This window comes from Nomascus leucogenys, chromosome 4 (genome assembly GCF_006542625.1).
Source record: "Nomascus leucogenys isolate Asia chromosome 4, Asia_NLE_v1, whole genome shotgun sequence".
Classification (NCBI taxonomy): Eukaryota; Metazoa; Chordata; class Mammalia; order Primates; family Hylobatidae; genus Nomascus; species Nomascus leucogenys.
Window position 1 is genome coordinate 87,052,010 of NC_044384.1, and position 20,567 is coordinate 87,072,576.

A 20,567-nucleotide genomic window follows, 5' to 3' on the forward strand; every position below is an offset into this window, starting at 1 on the left:
ATGGATTAGAAATGAAAACTGGTCCTTTACCATAGCCAGTTGGGGGACCACTGGTTTAGGAGTTCCTGCATCTAATGGGTGCCCCCTAAGTGCCTTGAATGGGGGATGAGGGTGGGAAGTCTGTGGGGCCTGGAAAGGTGGGAGCGAGAGCAGGAGTCTGGGTGTCCATTCCTCTAACTCAGAATCCTGAAGGCCCCGCTGTGTTGGGTGTTGCAGACAGTGGTTTGTGGGGCCCGTGTTTCGGTGGGGGAGATAGACTGTGTGGGCAGGTGCACCAACAGGGCCTCCCAACCCTTGCTCACTCAGCCAGCCTCTTGGTTGGCTGGTAGGAGGGACCAGCTCAGTGCCCGTTTCCTTCTCCCTCCCCCGCAATGTCATGGGAAAAGCCCTGGGCTATGTTCCTAATTCTACCCACCACCTGCTGGCTGTCCTTGGGTGAGTCAGTCCTCATCTGTAAAATGGGACAGAGGTAGTGAAGATTACAAGATAGAACCCGTGTTCAGTGCTTAGTGCAGGGCCTAGTACCTTTTCCTTTCTTTTTTTTTAAATAGAGATGGGGTCTCGCCATGTTGTCCAGGTTGGTCTCGAACTCCTGGGTTCAAGCAATCCTCCCATCTTGGCCTCTCAAAGTGCTAGGATTACAGGCTTGAGCCACTGTGCCCGGCCATCCTGGGGCCTTTTAACAAATTGATAACTGGTAGCTACTATGATCTCAGATTTCAGGCTTCTCAAAGATTCTGTTTCTTGGTTCGTAAGATTCTGAAATGCGGATTTTCCAAAATTCTGAGATGGTTTGTTTCTAACATTCTGCATTTCTAAGTCTTTGATCACTGAGGGTGTCTGTCAGGCGCGGCTTCCCATGCCCTCTGCCCCCAGGTTCTCCCAACCTCTGGGACTGGGAAGGAGGGCAGTGGGTGGAGGGGGCTGGGTCATTGCCTTGGCATGGCCCACATTCAGGGCTGGCTGTGGCAGCCCAGGGCCCCAGAGCCAGGCTGGAACTAGGATACCAGCCTCCAGGCCCCAGGCCTGCGTCATCTCTGAGTGCCCTCGGCCAGGGCCACTAGACAGAGACGGGCTGGTTGAGTCATCCAAGGGCTGGGGGTGGGGCAGGCTGTTCCAGCCGCCTCCTGGCTGGCAAGCCAGGAGTCCTACGCCCACCTCTGTCCCCAACATGCCCCGTGCCCTTGGGCAAGCCTCAGCATCAGGGCTGCCAGCGCGTTCGGTGGTGCTCGAAGCCCTTCAGCCTCAGGGTCAGTCCTTGGGAGGGGGGCTGTGGTCAGGCTGGTGGGCTGGGCTGGGCTAGCAGTGGCAGGACAGGAGGAGAGCAATTGCCTCTGGTGGAATTAATTACTCTTTTATTAGCACAAAATAACAGCAACCTAGCAGCCGCACGGCCCGAGAATAAGTTAAGGCACAGAGCAGGCGAGGGGCGGCTTTCCCAGGGCCAGGCCTGCATGCCCCAAACTTCCTGAGCAAACTCCCTAGGGGCTGGGGTTTCGAGGGTCCTGGAGGGCCTCTTCCCTTGAGATGAGGGGAACGGAACAGGGCGCGGGTCCGAGGGGCGCCCCCGTGGACGCAAGGAGTCCACGCTGCGCCGCGGTCACTTCTCGAAGTAGGGCAGGTAGAAGAACTGGAAACCCCGGTGGCCCTTGACCGCGCAGTAGATGAAGATCACGTGATAGACTGCGGGGCGGGGCCTATCAGCGCCGAGGCCCCGCCCCTCCCCGCAACACCGCCCTCAGTCCCGCCCCACAGCCTCTCCCCTCCCCTCCCCGCGGCCCCGCCCCTTCCGCCCCGGTGCCCGCTCGCACCTCCAGGCACCAACAACAGGAAGCCCGGCACGAAGAAGATGGCGCTGGAGACACCTGCGGGAGGGACCAGAGCCCGGTCAGGGCGAGGGGGCGGAGGCTGCGAGGCCTTCCGGGCCGCCGCTGACTGCCCGGGCAAGCCTCACTCCCGGCTGAAAAGGGGCGGTGTACTGCTGGGAGGTGGGAGGGCTTGCCGTGGACCCGTGGACACAAGACAGGGGTGTCCGCTGCCTGTGGGGGCGGGAGGGTCGCTCACCTGGAGAGGGGGTCGCCTCCAGTCCCACGCCGACCAAGATCAGCACTGCACACAGACGGAGCCGCGGGGGTGGGGGCAGGAGCAGTGGTGAGGGCGGGGGCTCCCACCCCCAGCCCGGCTCAGCCCTAAGGAATGATGCCCCCCACCACCTGAGCTGAAGGTGCCCTAGGCAGAGACCCTCCCCAGGAAGCTCACCAAGCTCTGTTTCCAGAGCAAGGCACTGAGCAGGCCCTGGGAAGTGTGTGAAAGGAGAGATTTTTCTTTGCCCCTTGGGGTGGGCTTTTAGTCATTCAACATTTATGGAACACCTACTGCGTGCCTGGTACTGGGAATTCCGCCCTGAAGGGCAGATAAGGTCCCTGCCCTTATGGCCCGTCCTTAGTGGAGGAACCAATAAGAACCTGAAAGCTAGCAGTACAGGTGATTGGGATCCCGGGGGTAAGAACAGGGCAGTGCAGGAGTCCTGGGTCCCCAGTTAGAAGAGTGATGGGGGAATGAAGAGCTGGACTTTGGGCTCTGCAACAAGGTGGGTAGTAAGCCTGGGGGATTGGGGGGCCACCATGGACTGCTTTGTGCATTGCCCAGACTACTTCAAAAAGGGTGGGCCAGGTGTGGTGGCTCATGCCTGTAATCCCAGTGCTTCAGGGAGCCAAGGCAGGAAGATCGCTTGAGGCCAGGAGTTTGAAGCCAGCCTGGGCAACACAGCAAGATCCCCATCTCTATAAAAAGTTAAAAAAAAAAATTAGCCCAGCCCAGGCATGGTGACTCATGGCTGTAATCCTAGCACTTTGGGAGGCCGAGGCAGGAGGATCACTTGAGTTCAGGAGTTCAAGACCAGCCTGGGCAACATAGTGAGACCTTGTCTCTATTATTATTTAAAAAGAAAATAATTAGCTGAGCATGGTGGTACATGCCTGTAGTCCCAGCTACTAGGGAGGCTCAGCTGGGAGGATGGCTTGAGTCCAAGAGTTTGAGGCTGCAGTGATCATACCACAGCTCTCCAGCTTGGGCAACAGAACAAGACCCTGTCTCTAAAAAAATAAAAAGGGCTGGGCGTGGTGGCTCACGCCTGTAATCCCAACACTTTGGGAAGCTGAGGTGGGTGGATCACCTGAGGCCAACATGGTGAAACCCCATCTCTACTAAAAAAAATACAAAAAATTAGCCAGGTGTGGTGGCGGGCGCCTGTAATCCCAGTTACTCCAGAGGCTGAGGCATGAAAATCCCTTGAACCCAAGAGGTGTAGGTTGCAGTGAGCCGAGACTGTACCACTACACTCCTGCCTGGGCAACAGAGCAAGACTCCTTTTCAAAAAAAAAAAAAAAAAAGGGTATAGGGTATGATGGGGGCTGAAACACTCCCTGCACCCTACAAAGGCCCTCTAAGGCGCTCTGGTAGCCCCAGGCTTGCCTTGCTGGGTTGAGAGAGGAAAAATGAAAGAACTTGGCAGCACTACTGGGGCCACTGTGCAGCGGTGCTGGGAAGTGGCAGCCCCCTCCCCTGCATTCAAACACCCAGAGCAGAGGCCAGAATGTGTGCCAGGGGCCTGGCTGGTTGGGGAGCCTTGGCCTTCCTGGAGAAGCAGAGAGATGAGCCAGGGTAGCAGCCACAGTTAGTCCCTCCTTATGGATCACTCGTGACCCCAACCCTGGATCCTTTCTGGGGACTCTGCCTCCTCTACCCCAAAGAACGAGGCACCTGGGAGCCAGAGAACACCTGGTATGAGATCTGCCTGCTCTGGACCAAAAGTTCCCCCATCTGAGCAATGGGTAGGAGAGGGGTGCTTGTCAGCACTTAGATGCCAGACAAGGGGAAGTGCCAGGTGCCCTGCGGCTCTGCACTGGCTGGGCACTCAGCATCCCTGAGCCCCTACACGTGGCTTCTGGGCACCACCTCACTTGTAGGACTTCTGTAAGGTGGGAAAATAAAACTGCCCTGCACCTTGCCCAAAGCAGACACAGAAAAAATGGTAGCTGCTACTCTTCTGTCCCCTAATGGATTAAACAGGTTAAATTTTTTAAAAAAGGAAAAGTCTTTGGAGTGATAAGCCAGGTTCCATTTTCAGCTATGTGTGATTTCCTGGCTGTGTGCCCAGGTCCCAAGGCCTCTGTCTCCTCACCTGTAAAATGGGAGTGTGATGATGGCAGCCAGCTGCCTCCTCAGGATGCTGGGAGGCTCAGTGTCAAGGGGGAGGCAGAGCCTGCACAAAAGGAGGGCAGAGCCTCCCACGGGGCCCCTCTTGACCCCAACCCTCAGGGCCACTCACCCAGCCCCAGCAGCAGGAGCAGGAAGGAGGCCAGCACCACTCGGCGGTTCTTCTGGATCAAAGGGTGTTGGGTCCAGCTGGGTGGCAGGAGAGCAGGGTAAATGTGAAGGAGGTGGAGGGAGGGGGTGCAGGAGGCTGTGGGGGCAGAGCCAGGGCTGCTTGGCTGGGTGCTCAGGCGGACAGGCTCACCTGCAGCAGGTGTTGTAGGAGCGCTGGGTGCCACTGCTGATGGTGCTAAAGGACCACTGGGAGCTGCGGATGGAAGTTCGGCCGGAATCCCTGCAAGGACAGGCGCCCAGTGAGGGGCAGGGAGGCAAGGACGGGGTTGCTTTGGGACAGGAGTCCTGATGAAGTGCAGGGCATGGTGCAGGGACTGGGGCTGGCCCCTTGCAGGATAGTGGGCCCTGAGAGGCCTCGGTGGGTGAGGATGAATTCAGGCGCTGGGGATGAGCTAGGGGTTTCTGTAGGACAGACAGGTGACCTGTAGGAAGGTGGGGGCCAGACCAGACTGGGTGTTTCTGAAAGAGGTGAGTACAGCTGGGCACTAGGGTAGGGTGACCCTACAGTGTAGGGGACCCTGTGAGGAAAGTGAGGGTCAGGCTAGCAATCAATAGGATGGGATGGAAGAGAGTGAGTGAAGTGGGGTGGGCGACTGAGCAGGGTCCCTGGGCATAGGAGCTGGGGCTGGGGTACAGGGGTGGGTCCCCACCTGGCCCTAACCTGATGCCGACTCCCCCATCCGGCTCCGGAGAGGCCTGGGCTCCATCCTCATCGTTCTCCAGGTTCTGTTGCAGAACACAGGTCTCAGGGGGGTTGCTGGGCTGGGGCCCTTCCTCACTCCCTTCCCGGGGAGAGAAAAGCAGGCCTACACAACCATATTTGCCTGGCCGCCTGGCAGCTGTTCACCTGGCCCTCTGCCCTCCCCGCAGAACGGGTTTGGTGATTCACAGAAACCAGGTAGGAGGTGGGTGGATGCCAGGGCTCTGGGGAGCAGGAGCCTGCACGGATTCCAGGGAAAGGAGCCCTCCCAACTTTGGGAGTCAGGGTGGAGCTCTCATTCAGTGGCCTAGAATGGGAGCTTGGGAATTGGGGTGCCAGGGAAGACCAGGCCCAGGGTTCCCAGGTTCAAGGCACAGGGATCTGGTCCAGGTCTCCAAGAAAAGCAGCCTAGGGTGGGTGGAGGTTTTCTGGGAAAATGGGTTTTTCTGGTTTAGTGGGAGCCAAAGGGTGGGCAAGGACTGGTCATGTGAGAGGAGCTCCAGCTCTTAGGGGTGGTGGTGGAATTAGGGTGAGGGCTTTCAGAATAGAGAAAGGCGTGCGGGTTCTCATCAGCTTAGCTGGCCTGGGGCACAGGGGATGCTCCTGCGTGTGGGGCAAGGTCTGGTTCAGATACAGAGGAGCTCCCCTAACCCAGCGGGGGCCAGGGGCGAGTAGCCACGATGAGTGGGGAATCCGGCTGGGTTCCCCAGCTGGAGCTGAGGGATGAGCTCCCGGGCCCGGGCTCTGGGCTCTTCCCGGCTGGCTGGGGCCCGGTATCGGAACCGGGAGGGCCTGGGCAGGGCTCTGGATCAAGAGTCACGTCCGCGGGGCGGGGGTGCGGTCTCGTGCTTCAGCTGGGGCCTCTAGGCAGATTCTCCCCCGAGTTGAAGCCTTTGGGGCCCGGCCTGGGGGCCCGTCCAGCCGGGGGCAGGGGGTTAGGTGGGCCGGGCGGTTCACCTGGTAGCGCAGCCGGGACTGCTTGTCCTCGTCAGCCACCTCGAACCGGGCCCGACGCTCGAAGTGCAGCGGCCCAAAGCGCGCGACCCCGCTGGACTCGGGCCCAGAGCCCGCGTCCTCCAGGGACAGCTCGAAGGCATCATCAATGCTGAACTGGGGCCGGGCGGCGCTCATGGCCCCGGCCCGCTCAGGCGCCGTGCGCCGCCGCCATCTGCGCCCACACACCCAGCGTCGCCGCGGCCCCGCCCCCGCATGCCCCGCCCCTCCGGCCCTGGCTCCGCCCCACGCGCCGGCCCCGCCCCCCGCCCGCCCTTAGCAGGCCAGAGCTGCGGAGTCCCGAGCGGGCTGATGGGTGGGAGCCTCTTCCAGACGGAGCGTGCCCGGCCCGTGACGCCGCTTAGTGGCCGCCATGGCAAGCGACAGTCCGTGCCGGGTTCGGACACAGCCCCCAGGCCTGTATGTGGGGGGGCTTGGTGGGGCTTCCACGCCCCAACCTCCAGGTCCCTGACAGGGCCTTTTGCACCGCAGCCCGTTCCTCGAGTGCCAAGGAGACTCCTGGGAACTGTTTCCCCACCTTACTCCCAACAGCCCCGCACCGGAGGGGTGCTCTCCCCATTTTTGCAAATGTGGAAACCGAGGCTCAGAGAGCTTATGTGTCTTCCATTTCTCCAGTCCAGTCTCCACGCAGCAGCCGAAGTGATCTTTTAAAACAAATCTTTTTATCTGTGTGTGTTATTCTTAAAACCCTTTTTAAAAATTATGCTGCTGGCCTGGCTCAGTGGCTCACTCCGGTAATCCCAGCACTTTGGGAGGCCGAGGCGGGTGGATCACTTGAGGTCAGGAGTTCGAGACCAGCCTGGCCCACACGGCGAAACCCCGTCTTTACTAAAAATACAAAAATTAGCCAGGCGTGGTAGCACATGCCTATAGTCCCAGCTACTTGGGAGGCTGAGGCAGAAGAATTGCTTGAACCCAGGAGGCAGATGTTGCAGTGAGCCGAGATTGAGCCACTGCACTCCAGCCTGGGCGACAGAACAAGACTCCATCTCAAAAAACAAAACAAAACAAACAAAAAACCTTCCCTTGGTTTTCCATTGCTCTTGGAATAAAATCTGAACTCGTGGCAAGGCACAGTGGCTCACGCTTTGGGAGGCCGAGGCTAGTGGATCACTTGAGGTCAGGAGTTCGAGACCAGCCTGGCCAACACGGTGAAACCCAGTCTGTACTGAAAATACAAAAATTAGCTGGGCGCGGTGACCCGTGCCTGTAATCCCAGCTACTTGGGAGGCTGAGGCAGGAGAATCGCTTGTACCCTGGAGGCAGAGGTTGTAGTGAGTGGAGATCACACCACTGCACTCCAGCCTGGGCAACAGAGCAAGACTCCGTCTCAAAAAAAAAAAAAAAAGAACCATGGGGGGGGGTGGTGGGGGGTGGAAAAGCAGAAGTATTCTATGAATTAGGTGGACCTTGGTTCAAATCCCCATTCTACCACTTGGAAGTACTTGGGTCTTTGGCAAACCCCTCATTCATTTCTGCCACAAGTATTTATTAAGCATCTATTTAGGGCCAAACACTGTTTTGGGCACTATAGATACAGTGCTCAATAAAACAGGGCAAAATGAGACAATTTCAAGTGCTGTGGGATGCAAAACTGACTTTAGATTTCACAGTCAAAGATGACCTTTCCAAGAGGTGACATTTGAGCAGGAATGCAGATGATGAAGGAGCCAGCTGTGAGAAAAGCAAGGTTCAGTGTTTTCCTGGCACCAGGGAACAGCACGTTCAAAGGCCAGGAGGTGGGAAGGAGCTTGGCCTGTGGAGGAAGAATGTGAGAAAGCCAGTGTGGCTGAGCAGCGAGGAAAGGGGCGGGGCGACTGGATGAGCCTGGGAGGAGTAGATGGGCCCCAGAGCCTTGAGAGCTTTATGGACCTTAGTCAAGAGAGTTTTTTTGTTTTTTTTTTTTGAGACAGAGTCTCGCTCTGTTGCCCAAGCCGGAGTGCAGTGGCGCGATCTCAGCTCACTGCAACCTCTGCCTCCTGGGTTCAAGTGATTCTCCTGCGTCAGCCTCCCGAGGAGGCTGGGATTACAGGCATGAGCCACAGTGCCCTGCCTATTTTTTTTTTTTTTTTTTTTTTTTTTTTTTTTTTGAGACAGAGTCTCGCTCTGTCACCCGGGCTGGAGTGCAGTGGCAAGATCTCGGCTTGCTGCAACCTCCGCCCCCTGGGTTCAAGCGATTCTCCTGCCTCAGCCTCCCATGTAGCTAGGATTACAGGCGTGATCCGCCCACCTCGGCCTCCCAAGGTGCTGGGTATGAGCCACTGACACCCGGCCTCCACGGTTCATTTTATGGCCTCATTTACAGAGCTGAGTCAAGTCTACTTCTCTGTTTGTTACACATCAACACTATGAACAAGGCCCCAGTTGAGTTATGTTAATTCACTTTCCCTCTTTCACTACCCAGGTTCCTTCCTCTCCCCTGCCTTCTGTCAGACCCATGTCAGCATGCTCAGTTGGCGTCCTTGAAGCCTGCCTGGCTCTGTACCATGTATGGCACTGTCTCCTACGTGGATGTGTTTGCAATTTACAAACATGATGTCATGCAGAAAATTCAGTTCTGTTATTTACACGTTTACATTTTCGCTCTCGATGCTGTTTTCCACATGCATCTCGTTGTTTCTACAAGCTACATGCGGTTATACCATGTTGAGTGTCTAGCACCTTTATGATCCACCTCACCTCCACAGTGTTGCACACTCAAACTGGCCTCAACCCCGCCATCACAGGCATCACTGCAGTTAACATCTTCCTGCTGTCCCCTTATGGACTGTGGGAGAATTCCCCTTGGAGTAGGATTTCCAGGTTATAGGGCACACGCACTCATGACTTCACAGGGTACCACAGATGCTCTCCTGAGTGACTGTGAGAGTTGACACTCCACCTGGAGGCTTCTGGTTCTCTCAGGACTTGGTACCATCCAACTTTTTTTTTTGAGACGGAGTCTCGCTCTGTCGCCCAGGCTGGAGTGCAGTGGCTCAATCTCGGCTCACTGCAAGCTCCGCCTCCGGGTTCACGCCATTCTCCTGCCTCAGCCTCTCCGAGTAGCTGGGACTACAGGCGCCCACCACCACGCCCGGCTAATTTTTTTGTATTTTTAGTAGAGACGGGGTTTCACCGTGGTCTCGATCTCCTGACCTCGTGATCCGCCCGCCTCGGCCTCCCAAAGTGCTGGGATTACAAGCGTGAGCCACCGCGCCCGGCCGGTACCATCCAACTTTTTAATGGCTTGCTGATCTGATGAATTTAAAGTGGTACCTCATGTTCCTCTGGGTTCTCTGATGGCTGGAGAGTTTGAGCTGCTCTTTGTGCCCTTGTCAGCCATTGGGTGTCCCTTGTCTATGAACTGGCTCTTCATACCTTTTGTCTTTCTTTTTGCTATTGGGTTTTCTAGCCTTTTTCTACTAATTTGCATATCTACATATCTAATCATTAATTCCTTGCTGGTTTATGACCTTGCACATATTTCCTATCTGTCTGTCTTTGACTCCTTGTCTAACATGCTCTTAGTTAAAGAATAATCACTCCTTTTCAGGCTGGGTGCAGTGGCTCACGTCTGTAATCCCAGCACTTTGGGAAGCTGAGGCAGGAGGATCACTTGAGGCCAGGAATTCAAGATCAGCCTCAGCGTAGCAAGGCTGATGCAGGGCAGGTGATCCTCAAAATTGGGGCTTAGCCCAAGAGAGTCCTTGGCTTCACCTGGGAAAGAATTCAAGGGTGAGCTGGTGGTGTTAGACAGCAACTTAAACATTTTTTTAAATTTTTAATTTTTTAAATTTTTTTAAGACTGAGCCTTGCTCTGTTGCCCAGGCTGGAGTGCAGTGGCGTGATCTCGGCTCACCGCAACCTCTGCCTCTTGGGTTCAAGCGATTCTTCTGCCTTAGCCTCCCAAGTAGCTTGGATTACAGGTGTCTGCCACCACGCCCAGCTAATTTTTGTATGTTTAGTAGAGACAGGATTTCGCCATTTTGGTCAGGCTGGTCTCGATCTTCTGACATCAGTTGAGCTGCCCACTTCAGCCTCCCAAAGTGCTGGGATTACAGGCACCTGGCCTTATTTTTTACTTTTTGGAAAGCAACTTTTATCGAAGCAGCAGCGCCCAGCAGCAGCACAGGCGTTGCTCCTTGTGAAGCAGGGCCATCCCGCAGGCAGTGTGCCCCCAGCAGCTGCTCAGAGGCAGTTCCACAGCCGTATTTATGCCCACTTTTAATTACATGCAAATTGAGGGGTGAATTATCCAGAAATTTCTAGGGAAAGAGTGGTAACTTCTGGTCTGTCAGGTCATTGCCATGGAAGGGGGTGGTAACTTCTAGGTGTTGCCATGGCAATGGTAAACTGACATGCACTGGTCTTACTGGTCTTATGTCTTATGGAGAGGTGCTTTCGCCTCTTCCCTGTTTTATTTTATTTTTTTGAGACGGAGTCTCCCTCTGTCGCCCAGGCTGGAGTGCAGTGGCACGATCTAGGCTCACTGCAACCTCCACTTCCTGGGTTCAAGCAATTCTCTGCCTCAGCCTCCGGAGTAGCTGGGATTACAGGCATCCGCCACTATGCCCAGCTAAGTTTTGTATTTTTAGTAGAGATGGTGTTTTACCATGTTGGCCAAACTGGTCTCAAATTCCTGGCCTCAAGTGATCCACCTGCCTTAGCCTCCCAAAGTGCTGGGATTACAGGCATGAGCTACCACGCCCAGCATTCCCTGTTTTAGCTAGTTCTCAGTCTGGTCTGGTGTCTGTGCCCCACCTCCAGAGTTGAGTCCTGCCACCTACCTCTTTCCCAGCTCAGAGATTAAATACTCCTTATTAATCTTAAGGGAACAGCTGAAGGGCAGAGATCCATCTTCTGTAACTACTTCCTGTTGAGTTTATGGGCATAGCCCCTGCCTAGCACTGGAGAGGTAAAAATCTCTAGATACCCCGTCGGGTGTGGTGGCTCATGCCGGTAATCCCAGCACTTTGAGAGGCCGAGGCGGGTGGATCACGAGGTCAGGAGGTCGAGACCATCCAGGCCAACATGGTGAAACCCTGTCTCTACCATCCTGGCTAACACAGTGAAACCCCGTCTCTACTAAAAATACAAAAAATTAGCCAGGCGTGGTGGCAGGCCCCTGTAGTCCCAGCTACTTGGGAGGCTGAGGCAGGAGAATGGCATGAACCCAGGAGGTGGAGCTTGCAGTGAGCTGAAATCCTGCCACTGTACTCCAGCTTGGGCGATAGAGCGAGACTCTGTCTCAAAAAACAAACAAACAAACAAAAAGAAACCCTGTCTCTACTAAAAATACAAAAATTAGCTGAGCATGGTGGCAGATGCCTGTAATCCCAGCTACACGGGAGGCTGAGGCAGAGAATCTCTTGAACCTGGGAGGCGGAGGTTGCAACGAGCCGAGATCTCACCTCTGGACTCCAGCCTGGGCGACAGAGCGAGACTCTGTCCCCCCGCCAAAAAAAAAAAAATCTCCAGATACCTGATCTAAGGGTCCAAAAGACAGGATACTTTCATTACCCAGGTCAGTAGATGAATAGGTTGGAAGCCTTGTGCCAGCATTTTGTTTACCTGAAACTGTTGCAATCTCGAAGACTTACTAAGAGTTTAAACAACCAAAGCCAAAAATTAGGAATAACAAGATGGCTATCAAAGGTCCTAGCAGAGGTAAAAAACCAGGTGAGACTCGGGAAGGCATTTTTGATAGTTGACCAGATATAGCTGGGGTTGGCGGTGTGGTTCTATCTAGGTAGCCAAGTAGCTTGCTCATAGATCTTTTGAATGTTAGTCTCAACCTGTTTGGAGCTGGTAATATATGTGCAGCAGGTTTTATTAAAAACTGCACAAACTTCACCTTGTTCAGCTAGTAAACAATCTAATGCTAATCTATTACTGAGAACTATGTTTGCCAAAGAGTCTAGACATTCTTGAATTCCCTTTAAGGCCTGACCCGTGTTGGTGGCTAAGGATTCTAGGGTTTGAGTCAGTTCTTTACGGTTGACTTGTGGTAAGCAATGCCACCCTAGGGTGCCACTAGTCCTATTGCTGCCCTGATTCCCGCCAAAATTAATCCTATTGTTCACTTACTTCTGCTGTTCTTGGGTCTTATGGGGTTACAGACTGTGACCTCCAGAGGGGCAAGGGTAGCTATTGTACATTCGCCTCTGTTCCAAGTTTGTTTTTTTTTAGACAAAGTCTCAAAAAAATTAGCAGGACATGGTGGTGGGTGCCTGTGGTTCCCACTACTTGGGAGGCTGAGGCAGGAGAATCGCTTGAACCAGAAGGCAGAGGTTACAGTGAGCTGAGATTGTGCCACTGCACTCCAGCCTGGACGACAGGGCAAGATTCCTTTTTTTTTTTTTGGGATGGAGTCTTGCTCAGCCACACAGGCTGGAGGGCAGTGGCATGATCTCGGCTCACTGCAACCTCTGCCTCTTGAGTCCAAGTGATTCTCCCATCTCAGCCTCCCGAGTAGCTGGGATTACAGGTGCTCACCACCATGCCCAGCTAATTTATATATACATTTTTTTTTTTTTTGAGATGGAGTCTCACTCTATTGCCCAGGCTGGAGTGCAGTGGTGCAATCTCGGCTCACTGCAAGCTCCGCCTCCCGGGTTCACGCCATTCTCCTGCCTCAGCCTCCCGAGTAGCTAGGACTACAGGCGCCCGCCACCCCACCCGGCTAATTTTTTGTATTTTTAGTAGAGACGGGGTTTCACCGTGTTAGCCAGGATGGTCTCGATCTCCTGACCTTGTGATCCGCCCGCCTCTGCCTCCCAAAGTGCTGGGATTACAGGCGTGAGCCACCGTGCCCAGCCAATTTTTATATTTTTAGTACAGACGGGGTTTCACCATGTTGGCCAGGCCTGTCTTGCACTCCTGACCTCATGTGATCTGCCTGCCCCGGCCTCCCAAAGTACTGGGATTAGGTGTGAGCCACTACCACTGGCCAGTCCAAACAACCAGTTCTTTTTCCCTCTGGACTGTGGTGCCATCTTTATCATACAGCACTTGTAGAGCTGCCTACACATATGTATGTTCTAAGCTCTCTTTTTGGTTCCTTTTGAGGGGTGACAGCATGCTGGCAGCCCTCACAGCTCTCGTTCGCTCTCAGCACCTCCTTGGCCTTGGCGCCCACTCTGGCCACGCTTGAGGAGCCCTTCAGCCCGCCGCTGCACTGTGGGAGCCCCTTTCTGGGCTGGCCAAGGCCGGAGCCGGCTCCCTCAGCTTGCAGGGAGGTGTGGAGGGAGAGCACGGGCGGGAAGCTGGGCTGCGTGCGGTGCTTGTGGGCCAGCGCGAGTTCCGGGTGGGCGTGGGCTCGGCGGGCCCCGAGCTGGGAGCGGCCGGCCGGCCCCGCTGGCCCCGGGCAGTGAGGGGCTTAGCATCTGGGCCAGCAGCTGCTGTGCTCGACTTCTCGCCGGGCCTTAGCTGCCTCCCGCGGGACCTGCAGCCCACCATGCTTGAGCCTCCCCCCCGTCCCGCGGTGGGCTCCTGCGCGGCCCGAGCCTCCCCGACGAGCACCGCCCTCTGCTCCAGGGCGCCCAGTCCCATCGACCACCCAAGGGCTGAGGAGTGCGGGCACACGGCGTGGGACTGGCAGGCAGCTCCACCTGCGGCCCAGGTGCAGGATCCACTGGGTGAAGCCAACTGGGCTCCTGAGTCTGGTGCGGACGTGGAGAACCTTTATGTCTAGCTAAGGGATTGTAAATACACCAATTGGCACTCTGTACCTAGCTCAAGGTTTGTAAACACACCAATCAGCACCCTGTGTCTAGCTCAGGGTTTGTGAATGCACCAGTGGACACTCTGTATCTAGCTACTCTGGTGGGGACTTGGAGAAACTTCGTGTGGACACTCTGTATCTGGCTAATCTAGTGGGGACGTGGAGAACTTCTGTGTCTAGCTCAGGGATTGTAAACACACCAATCAGCACCCTGTCAAAATGGACCAATCAGCTCTCTGTAAAGTGGACCAATCGGCTCTCTGTAAAGTGGACCAATCAGCAGGATGTGGGTGGGGCCAGATAAGAGAATAAAAGCAGGCTGCCTGAGCCAGCAGTGGAAATCTGTTTGGGTCCCTTTGCACACCGTGAAAGCTTTGTTTTTTTGCTCTTTGCAGTAAATCTTGCTGCTGCTGCTCACTCGTTGGGTCCACACTGCCTTTATGAGCTGTAACACTCACTGCGAAGGTCTGCAGCTTCACTCCTGAAGCCAGCGAGACCACAAACCCACCAGAAGGAAGAAATTCCGAAGACATCGGAACACCAGAAGGAACAAACTCCGGACACGCCTCCTTTAAGAACCGTAACACTCACCGCGAGGGTCCGTGCCTTCATTCTTGAAGTCAGTGAGACGAAGAACCCACCAATTCCGGGCACACTTTGGCCCACTTCACTATTTCTCGCCAATATCTTATCCTTGTCGTCTTTATGGGTTTTGGTGTGGTTTAACGCAAGAGACCAAGCCCCTTCTCCTTGGTTATCTTGTTCAAACTTGACCTAGCTTTTCATGGACCTTTATAGAAATGTTACAAAAATGTTTTCCAAGTTCTTTAAAAATCTTCCCAGTTTCTATTTGGATTTCATTGAATTTCTAGATTAATTTCAGAAGAAATCACATCTTTGTGTTAAGTTGTTCTATTTATTAACAAGATACATCACTTCAGTTATTGAGATATTTTGTGTTACAAAATCTTGTTTTTCAGCCTGGGCACAGTGGCTCATGCCTGTAATCCCAGCACTTTGGGAGGCCAAGGCAGGCGGATCACCTGAGGTCAGGAGTTCAAGACCACCATAGCCAACATGATGAAACCCCGTCTCTACTAAAAATACAAAAATTAGCTAGGAATGGTGGCGGGCGCCTGTAGTCCCAGCTACGTGGGAGGCTGAGGTAGGAGAATCGCTTGAACCCTGGAGGCGGAGGTTGCAGTGAGCCGAGATCGCGCCACTGCATTCCAGCCTGACGACAGAGCAAGACTCCATCTCAAAAAGAAAAAAAATATATTGTTTTTCTTCAAAAAGTTCTGAGTTGTGTTTGTATTTGCTACTTCATGGGTTTTATTGCTGTTGTGAATGATACTCTCTTTTTTTTTCTCTTTGAGATGGAGTCTCACTCTGTTGTCCAGGCTGGAGCGAAGTGGTGTGATTTTGGCTCGCTGAAGCCTCCACCTTCCAGGTTCAAGCTATTCTCCTACCTCAGCCTTCTGAGTAGCTGGGATTACAGGCATGTGCCACCATGCCTGGCTAATTTTTGTATTTTTAGTAGAGATGGGGTTTCACCATGTTGGCCAAGCTGGTCTTGAACTCATGACCTCAAGTGATCTGCCCGCCTCAGCCTCCTGAAGTGCTGGGATTACAGGTGTGAGCCACCATGCCTGGCCCCTTATATTCTATTATACTTTTCAGTTACTTATTGCTGGTGTGAAGAGTACTATTAATTTTTGTTAGCATTTTTTTTTGAGACAGAGTTTCGCTCTTTGTTGCCCAGGCTGGAGTGCAGTGGCACAACCTCGGCTTACTGCAACCTCTGTCTCCTGGGTTCAAGCGATTCTCCCATCTCAGCCCCCCGAGTAGCTGGGATTACAGGCGCCCGCCACCACGCCCAGCTAATTTTCGTATTTTTAGTAGACACGGGGGTTTCACGATGTTCGCCAGGCTGGTCTTGAACTCCTGACCTCGGGTGACCCGCCAACCTCGGCCTCTTAAACTGCTGGGATTACAGGTGTGAGCCACTGTGCCTGGCCGCTTTTTTAAAATTTTATTTTATCCCTGTGACATTGCTGAACTCTGGGTTTTTTGTTCTGTTTCTGTTTTTGAGATAGGGTCTCACTCTGTCGCCCAGGGTGGAGTGCAGTGGTCTGATCATGGCTCACTGCAGCCTCAGCCTCATGGGCTCAAGGGATCCTCCTGCCTCCCAAGTAGCTAGAACCACAGGCGCGTGCTACCATGCCCAACTACATTTTTTGATTTATTTGTAGAGACAGGGTCTTGCTATGTTGCTCAGGCTGGTCTCGAACTCCTGGCCTTGAGTAATCCTCCTGCCTTGACTTCTAAAAGTGTTGGGATTATAGGCATGAGCCACCATGCCTGGCCTTCTAATTTATTAAAGCAGCCTGTAGATTATGTTGGATTTTTTTATACCGATATGATCTGCCAACAATGACAGTTTACTCTCGTTTCTTTTTCTTGGCTTATTGTTTTGGCCGGGACTTCTTTATTTAAAAAAAATTAAATTTCTTTTATTTTTTTGGATATAGGGTCTTGCTCTGTTGCCCAGGCTGGAGTGCAGTGGTGAGATCATAGCTCGCTGCAGCCTCGATCTCCTGGGCTCAAGGGATCCTCCTGCCTCAGCCTCTTTAGTAGCTGGGACTACAGGCATGTGCCACTATGCCCAGCTAATTTTCTTTCTTTTTTTCTTTTTGGAAAGACTGGGTCTTGCTATCTTGCCCAAGTTGTTACTCCTGGGCTCAAGTGATCCTCCTGCCTCAGCCTCCCAAAGTGCTGCAATTCTAGGCAGGACTTCTAACACTTACTGAGCAGCGTTATTGATAGAGAGCATCATTGCCTTGTTCCTGATCTTGAAGAAATTGTTGATACGTATTCCATCATACTTAATTGGATGCAGCTTTTATCAACCTGAGAGAATTCCTCTTTGTTGCTGTGAGTTTTTATCATAAATAGCCACAGAAGTTCATAAAATGCTTTTTCTGCATATTTTGAGATAACCATATGCATTTTCTCCTTTAGTTCACCAACGTGGTGAGTTACAGTAATAGATGTTTATAATGTTGAACCATTCTTACATTCTTGGAATAAACTCCACTTGATCTTCATGCATTTTTTTTGGAAAAAAAATTCTTTTTTTTTTTTTTTTTTGAGACAGTCTCGATCTGTCATCAGGCTGGAGTGCAGTGGTGCGATCTCGGCTCACTGTAACCTCCACCTCCTGGGTTCAAGCGATTCTCGTGCCTCAGTCTCCCTGAGTAGCTAGGATTACAGGCGCCTGCCACCACGCCCGGTTAATTTTTATATTTTTAGTAGAGACGGGGTTTCACCATGTTGGTCAGGCTGGTCTTGATCTCTTGACCTCATGATCCGCCTGCTTCGGCCTCCCAAAGTGCTGGGATTACAGGCGTGAGCCACTGTGCCAGGCCGGAAAAAAAATTATTCTTTTTTTTTTTTTTTGGAATGAAGTTTCGCTCTTGTTGCCCAGGCTGGAGCGCAATGGTGCAATCTCGGCTCACTGCAACCTCTGCCTCCCGGGTTCAAGCAATTCTCCTGCCTCAGCCTCCTGAGTAGCTGGGATTATAGGTGCCCACCACCACGCCCAGCTAATTTTTGTATATTTGGTAGAGACAGGGTTTCACCATGTTGACCAGGCTGGTCTTGAACTTCTGACCTGAGGTGATCCACCTGCCTCAGCCTCCCAAAGTGCCGGGATTACAGGCGTGAGCCACCACGCCTGGCAAAAAAATTATTCTTAATTGTGGTAAAATACACATAACATAACATAAATTTACCATCTCAACCGTTTTGAAGTATATACTCAGTGGCGTTAAGTATATGCACACTGTTATGCAATCAATTTCCAGAACAGTTTCGTCTTTCAAAACGGAAACTCTATGCTCATCAAAGAACAAGTCTCCATTTCCCACCCCCCTTCCCCCAGCCCTTGGCAACCACCATTCTGCTGTCTTTTTTTTTTTTTTTTTTGAGATGGAGTCTTGCTCTGTCACCCAGGCTGGAGTGCAGTGGCGTGATCTTGGTTCACTGCAACTTCTGCCTCTTGGGTTCAAGCGATTCTCCTGCCTTAGCCTCCCGAGTAGCTGGGATTGCAGGCATGTGCCACCATGCCCGGCTAATTTTTGTATTTTTAGTAGAGATGGGGTTTCTCCATGTTGGCCAGGCTGGTCTCAAACTCCTGACCTCAGGTGATCTGCCTGCCTCGGCCTCCAAACGTGCTGGGATTACAGGTGTGAGCCACCGCACCTGGCCCTGCTTTCTGTCTTTATGAATCTGACTACTCTAGGTACCTTATATAAGTGGAATAATACAGTATTTTCCTGTATGTGACTGTTATTTCACTTAGCATATTGATGCTTTTTTTTTTTTTGAGATGGGGTCTCACTCTATCACCCAGACTGGAGTGCAGTGGTGTGATCTTGGCTCACTACAACCTCCGTCTCCTGGGCTCAAGCAATCCTCCAGCCCCAGCCTGTTGAGTAGCTGGGACCACAGGCGTGCACCACCACACCACCTAATTTTTTGTATTTTTGGTAAAGATGGTATTTTGCCATGTTGTCCAGGCTGGTCTTGAACTTGTGAGCTCAAGGAGATCCAGGAGATCTACCTGCCTTGGCCTCCCAAAGTGCTGGGATTGAAGGCATGAGCCACCACACCTGGCCCATATTGATGCATTTTTACATGATATTAGTGAATTCAATTAGCCTAGTATTTTATTTAGAATGTTTCATATCAGCTGGGTGCTGTGGCTCACGCCTGTAATCCCAACACTTTGGGAGGCCGAGGTGGGTGGATCCCCTTGAGCTCACAAGTTCAAGACCAGCCTGGCTACCATGGCAAAACACCGTTTCTACTAAAAATACAAAAAGTAGCTGGGCGTGGTGGTGCATGCCTGTAATCCCAGCTACTAGGGAGGCTGAGGCAGGAGAATTGCTCAAACCCAGGGGGCGGAGGTTGCAGTGAGCCAAGATTGTGCCACTGTACTACAGCCTGGACGACAGAGCGAGACTCCATCTCAAAAAAAAAAAAAAAGTTTTATATCTATATTTATTAGTAAAATAGATGTGTGCTTGTCTTACCTTTTGATGTACTTACCTGTTTTATTTAAGAAGATTAAACTAGCCTAGTGTCTGTATAAGACTACTTGTTGCTTCAGCATTTGGTAGAACTTGGCCAGGTGCGGTGGCTCATGCCTGTAATCCCAGCACTTTGGGAGGCCAAGGCAGGTGGATCACGAGGTCAAGAGATCGAGATCGGCCAGGCGCGGTGGCTCACGCCTGTAATCCCAGGACTTTGGGAGGCTGAGGCGGGCGGATCACGAGGTCTGGCGATTGAGACCATCCTGGCTAACACGGTGAAACTCTGTCTGGGCTAAAAATACAAAAAATTAGCCCGGCGTGGTGGTGGGCGCCTGTAGTCCCAGCTGCTCGGGAGGCTGAGGCAGGAGAATGGCGTGAACCCGGGAGGCAGAGCTTCTTGCAGTGAGCCGAGATTGCGCCGCTGCACTCCAGCCTGGGCGACAGAGCAAGACTCCGTCTCAAAAAAGAAAAAAAAAAAAAAGGAGATCAAGACCATCCTGGCCAATATGGTGAAATCCAGTCTCTACTAAAAGTACAAAAATTATCTGGGCGTGGTGGCGCCCCTGTAGTCCCAGCTACTCTAGAGGCTGAGGCACGAGCATCACTTCAACCTGGGAGGTGGAGGTTGCAGTGAGCTGAGATTGTGTCACTGCACTCCAGCCTGGGCGACAGAGTGAGACTCCGTCTTAAAACAACAACAACATTTGGTAGAACTTACCGGTAAAGTTTCTGTGTTGGTAGAAACAAACAAACACTTTTCCCTTTCACCGCAGAGGTCCTGTCCTGCTCAGACGACTTCTTGTTGGGAAATTAACCAGTACAAATATGTGAAGTGGCTGGGCACTGTGGCTCACAGCTGTAATCCCAGTGCTTTGGGAGGGTGAGGTGGGAGGGTTGCTTGAGGCCAGGAGTTTGAGACCAGCATCATAGTGACTCTGTCTCTAAAAAAAAAAAAAAATTTTTTTAAATTATCGGTGTGGTGGCACAGGCCTGTGGTCCCAGCTACTCTGGAGGCTAAGGTAGGAGGATCACTTGAACCCAAGAGATGGAGGCTACAGTGAACAGTGATCTTACCACTGCATTCCAGCCTGGGGGACAAAGTGAGACCCTGTCACTAAAGAAAAATAACTAAGTAAATACATATATAAATAAATAAATATGCATGTGAAGCCTTTAGCGCCTGGGTCGCATTGGAAAGACAACACTCCTTTACAGCGATGATGATGATGATGACGAGGGGAGGAGGGTGTGCAGAAGGCCATGCCCCGCCTGTACTGGGTTCACAAAACCTGGGAAGAGGTAAAGCGCTTACTGCTGTCATTCACAGCTAGTTTCTAGAGGCGCACAGAAACGTTGTTTTAGGGCCGGGTGTGGTGGCTCACGCCTCTAATCCCAGCACTTCAGGAGGGCAAGGAGGGTGGATCACGAGGTCTAGGAGTTCAAGACCAGCCTGGCCAAGATGGTGAAACCCCGTCTCTACTAAAAATACAAAAATTAGCTGGGTGTGGCAGCGTGCCTGTAGTCCCAGCTATGCGGGAGGCTGAGGCAAGGAATTGCTTGAACCCAGGAGGCGGAGATTGCAGTGAGCTGAGATTGTGCCACTGCACTCCAGCGGGGGTGACAGAGCGAGACTCCGTCTCAAAAAAAGAAAAACAAAAGTTGTTGT

General features: G+C 52.7%; 1 protein-coding gene across 3 annotated transcripts; it reads right to left on the reverse strand.

Moving 5' to 3' along the window:
• Positions 1-1,333: 1,333 nt before the first annotated feature.
• TMEM134 (transmembrane protein 134) lies at positions 1,334-6,299 on the reverse strand. Of its 3 annotated transcripts, XM_030811336.1 has the most exons (7): positions 6,047-6,299; positions 5,051-5,115; positions 4,520-4,609; positions 4,331-4,407; positions 2,065-2,109; positions 1,812-1,865; positions 1,334-1,683 (listed from the first exon to the last, which is right to left on the reverse strand). In XM_030811336.1, the coding sequence occupies exons 1-7, from the start codon at positions 6,218-6,220 to the stop codon at positions 1,601-1,603; spliced, it is 588 nt and encodes a 195-aa protein (XP_030667196.1). In that variant the 5' UTR covers positions 6,221-6,299; the 3' UTR covers positions 1,334-1,600. The 3 variants fall into 3 exon arrangements, 2 of the variants coding, with proteins under 2 accessions (XP_030667196.1, XP_030667197.1); XM_030811337.1 differs by lacking the exon at positions 2,065-2,109; XR_004029699.1 differs by having other exon boundaries at positions 1,638-1,683; positions 1,812-2,109.
• Between the last annotated feature and the right edge of the window lie 14,268 nt (positions 6,300-20,567).

Excerpts from the sequence above, each read along its gene's own strand:
- TMEM134 (XM_030811336.1), bottom strand. The coding sequence starts at position 6,220 with ATGAGCGCCGCCCGGCCCCAGTTCAGCATTGATGATGCCTTCGAGCTG. Across the intron at positions 5,116-6,046 it reads AGTCCCGGCTGCGCTACCAG|AACCTGGAGAACGATGAGGA; the intron begins GTGAACCGCCCG and ends GTTCTGCAACAG. Across the intron at positions 2,110-4,330 it reads GCTCCTGCTGCTGGGGCTGG|TGCTGATCTTGGTCGGCGTG; the intron begins GTGAGTGGCCCT and ends GTCTGTGTGCAG.